The sequence below is a fragment of the Melampsora larici-populina genome (genome assembly GCF_000204055.1).
Source record: "Melampsora larici-populina 98AG31 unplaced genomic scaffold MELLAscaffold_102, whole genome shotgun sequence".
Taxonomy (NCBI): Eukaryota; Fungi; Basidiomycota; class Pucciniomycetes; order Pucciniales; family Melampsoraceae; genus Melampsora; species Melampsora laricis-populina.
This window is the reverse complement of record NW_006768866.1, coordinates 75,428-79,768: the sequence shown is the minus strand read 5'-3', so window position 1 is coordinate 79,768 and position 4,341 is coordinate 75,428. Positions and strand designations below refer to the sequence as shown.

Here is a 4,341-nt window from a genome sequence, read left to right as displayed (position 1 = left end):
TATTGCGAATGAACGTCCTAAGAGGTCAGAATCTGATCGTGTGGACAGACAACACGACATCAGAAGGCGTGATAAGAAACAAGAAATCTCGTGATAGAGAGGTTAACGATGAATGGAAAGTAATTCAGAAACTTTCTATACTCCATGATATGAATCTACACCCGAAGAGAGTGACTACTGACGATAACATCGAAGATGGCCTGTCACGAGGGATTGTGTTAGGCCACGAAGATGAAGACCGTATTTTTTTGGAAATTCCATGTGATCTAATAGGTGTTTTAGTTAACGCTACCGTTAAGAGATCCAACGAGGTCGTGCAAGAATAAGCAAATTCACCGTTCGAGAACAGAACTTGTTTTCCCAATTTATACTTGTGAATTCATAGTCATGTCTAGTTTAAGTTATCCCTCGTTGTTGATGATATAATTCAGAGTCATGTCTAGTTTAAGTTTTCCCTTGCTTTTGATAATGGATGAATCCATACTTGAAAGACTAGTGGAGGTTGACTTGGCTATAAAGGCGGATGTCCCTGAGGGGGTCCTACCCAAACGTCAGTTTGGGCAAAATTGTGCCTGTGCCCAACCCAGTACAACACAGTAGAGTTTCGCGACGACACTTTCAAATCTTTGTCACCAAACACTAACATCCTTCCTCCAACTTCATAAATCGATACATCATAATACTATTGATTTTGACTTGGTGAAGGTAATCGTACCAATGAAGTTTGCTACAAAATTCTTGGCTAATATAAATGTTTTGTTCGAATTTTATCGCTTCTTTGTAAAGCGGTTGCAGACATGTCGCATCTGAGGCATCTGACAGAATTCCTATCGGGGAACGGTACGAATGAACTTTTGGAAATCGACTTGCATATGTTGAACGGATGGCGTTTCAACACTTTAACTAGCTACAACAGCGCCGTGAAGAAGTTTCGCCATTACCTTCAATCTGAAGGAATCAACGATTTTGTCCTACCAGCCAGTCCAAAGGACATCTACGGTTTTTGCTTTTGGGCTGGACGAAATGAATTCGGTAGTAACGGATACGAGGTCATGTCGGTAACTCTGAAGAAGTACCTCTTCGGTCTTGAAGCGTGGCACTTGTTCCACAACCAACCCTACCCTCACGTCGTGAAAGAACGTGTCACCGTCATGCTCAGGGCTTCGGCACAGGCAGACGCACTACTACCTACCCGACCTCCGAAGCCTGCTGTAATGATCAAACATATGCTCGCACTATTCCACGATTTGGATCGAGATGATCCTAAAGAGGCGGCCATACTCGATTGTGCAATTTGCGCCTTTTGGGGATTGGCCAGATTGGCGGAGCTGACATACGACGTCAGTTATGGCGATACAGCTTGGATAAACTCCGTCTGGGGCAGTGACGTGGCTCGAACTACTGGCACTTCGAGGTCCTTTACCCTCCGAGTACGCAGTGCGAAAACTGCGAAGGCGAGAATGGCCCAGTCTATCCTCTTAAATAGTCAACCTAACCCTCTGTGTCCAGTAAGGGCCGTCCTAAGACGATTGGCTACCACATCCACCGGGACAGACTCGTTATTCGGCTGGACGGCATCAAATGGTCTCCGTCGCAACCTCACGCGTACAATGGTCGCTACTAGGTGTGTGCGAGTCTGGGAGTCACATGGCTGGTTTGGCATCTCGGGTCATTCCTTTCGTGTTGGAGGAGCTTCTCTACGAGCTGCTCTAGGTATATCTCACGTCGACATTATGACTTTAGGTCGTTGGACTTCACAATGTTACCGCCTGTATATTCGCAAACATGGGGCACAAGACCTGGAAGAGACTTTGGCGTTGTTGAACGCAATAAACGGGGGAAGCACGTAGGCGATAGGTCCTCGGATTTGCACAAGGTTGGGGTTTCGCATCGGCTCAGGCTCGTTGAACCCGAGTTTTGGGTGTATCACTAACCCCGTCCTTGTGCGTTTTCCTAGGCTTAGGCGCTTGCTCAGCGTGTCAGAATGGCCTCGCGTTCCTCGTTACGACACTCTCTCGACGACTGCTGGTACCAAAGGGCCAGTCCCTCAGCTGGTACCCGTCGAGACGTCGCGAAGAGGAACCTGAGACCATCTCTCCCCCACACCCCATACCTATGGTATGGCGAACATGCTTGTCATCTGAAATACATGAATGCTAAACTAGCAATGAATTACAGTAGTTCCAGAAGGGCGCCACCGGCGCCCACAACTTATATACATGTGAGGAATTAAGCTAGAGTAGCGGCACCGTCACGAATGGATGTCCAGTACCCGGACGAGGCACGAGGGAGGTTGCGCCAGTCCATGGTAGTACTAGGCCAGCGTAACAATCGGGCAGAGGTCTAACTGCGAGACACGGGACCACGTGCTACGTGTCATGCGTGGGTTGATTAGCGGATGCACCATGTAAATATCTGTGTAGCACGTCGACGTGCACACACGGAGAGTTTTGAAATAAATCTCAAAGTCTTTTGGTTGAAATGAGACTGAGATTACTGTTGAGCACCCTTTGTGCTTTGTGATTTGTTCAAAGGATTTTCATAATCCTTTGTTGTCAGCAGGGGTCAACTGCCTTTCAACCTCCCAGGTGATAAGGGGAAGATGCGCTTGATGTTGTACCATTCAATATGCTTTACTACAATCTTAACTTTTATGGCCTTATGCAAAGTCTTGACAAAACCATTGTATTCAAATGGTCGAGATCTAGAGACCGAATTAAAACTAGGATTCGGAACATCAAACCCTGGGAGTCGGACCATCGCAAAGCCCAGATCGAAACTTGAAAAAACCGATCCATTGGAATTGACACTTGGACCATCATCTGAACTCACAACCGTATCATCAGAAACACATAAATCCTCTGGCGCATTAGGAATCCAAAACCCAGATCTGTTCAAAGTCTCAACTCGAGAAAAAGAATCTTTCAGTACCACACCAGATTTCAAAATGTGGCTGAATGATCAAGTTGTAGAACTTCCAAAGCCAATGTCGCCTCCACATGAAACTCATCACAATGACATTCCATATAACAGTTTAATGTTTGAAGCTATATCATCTACTCTCCCACCACATCAACTTCAGGCCCCTGGTTCACGAAATACTCATATTGATGAAGTTCCAACTCATAGCTCACCAAGATTTCATGGTTCAGGATCCAATCTAGTTCAAGGTTTTCCAACACGTGACTCATCTGTGCAGGCATTGGCAAATATCGCGGAAGATCAACATCGCTCGATCATTGGCGCTCCTGCTTTCAAGAGTCATCCCAGACCAAAGTCAAGGGCTCAAACAGCGACGAAATTTCCAGGGAGATATAGGGGTCGATCAGGAACAACCAAAGGAAAACACGCGTCTGGACTTAACCCCGTTACTCATGTATTGTACATCCCACAACGTGGCGAAATGTACGATTTGGCAGACATTGCGAAAAAGGAAATGCAGAAACACGATGCATTACGGAAAGAGATTGGAGGGTGGTTTGCTGAGTTGGAAACTAGAATGATACAGAGAATCCAAGGAGAAAACAAAATTAAGCATATACATAACGCACTTCGTCGCGCCCGAAAGAAACTGACACACATCTTTTTTGGATTCCTGATCACAAATCATAACCTTGGACCCCAAAAAGACGGCATCAGTCTGACCCACCTGAGTGAGGGGTGGGACTACTTGAAGAGCTACATGGTTCAATGGCAAGATGTGAACCTTGAAGCCGTTTTCAACCTCAAAGGTCTTCAAACAGTTCAGGTCTCGAGATGGACGCCAGAGAGGATGCTGGCGTATTTCATGTGGATGGATGCAAAGAACACCTTCTTATCCAAGGTCTTATTGAGGTTTATTTCGGGCTGGGACAAGTCCAAAGCATCATGATTTTGTTCTTCGATAGAAAAGTTCACTCACTTGAGAATATCCAAAGTAATTTGTTTTTTGTTTCTTCAACTTCAAGTTCCTTGTATGAGCTTGTTAACTGAGGGACCCTTTATTTGGTAACAGGTCCTTCACTTTATGCAGTAATTCCGAAATTCCAGAGAGTCTTCCAAGATTCACATGGTCTAGGATCTTTGGAAGGTTAGGAAATGTTCTCATGGTGACGCGATCTCAAACAAAGAGATACCTTTGAGACAAATGGGATCTCAAAGGCAGCTTGCAAAGTTTTTTATATCAATAAGGTTCAATTGAACAAACAGTACAAGTTTGAGGTATTAAAACTATAATCTTTCATAATATGATGTTCAAACATTGCAGTATGTGGCAGACCAATGTGCAAGATATGTGCAAGATCTGTGTCAGATTTCTTGCACCAATCTTGCACATTAGTTGTTTTAACAACCCCAGTTATT

General features: G+C 45.0%; 1 protein-coding gene across 1 annotated transcript; it reads left to right on the top strand.

The window, feature by feature from the left end:
* Positions 1–2,653: 2,653 nt before the first annotated feature.
* MELLADRAFT_113947 (uncharacterized protein) lies at positions 2,654–4,074 on the top strand (the record flags this gene model as incomplete). Its single annotated transcript, XM_007418718.1, has 3 exons — positions 2,654–3,477; positions 3,732–3,916; positions 3,995–4,074. The coding sequence occupies 3 exons, from the start codon at positions 2,654–2,656 to the stop codon at positions 4,072–4,074; spliced, it is 1,089 nt and encodes a 362-aa protein (XP_007418780.1).
* Positions 4,075–4,341: the final 267 nt, after the last annotated feature.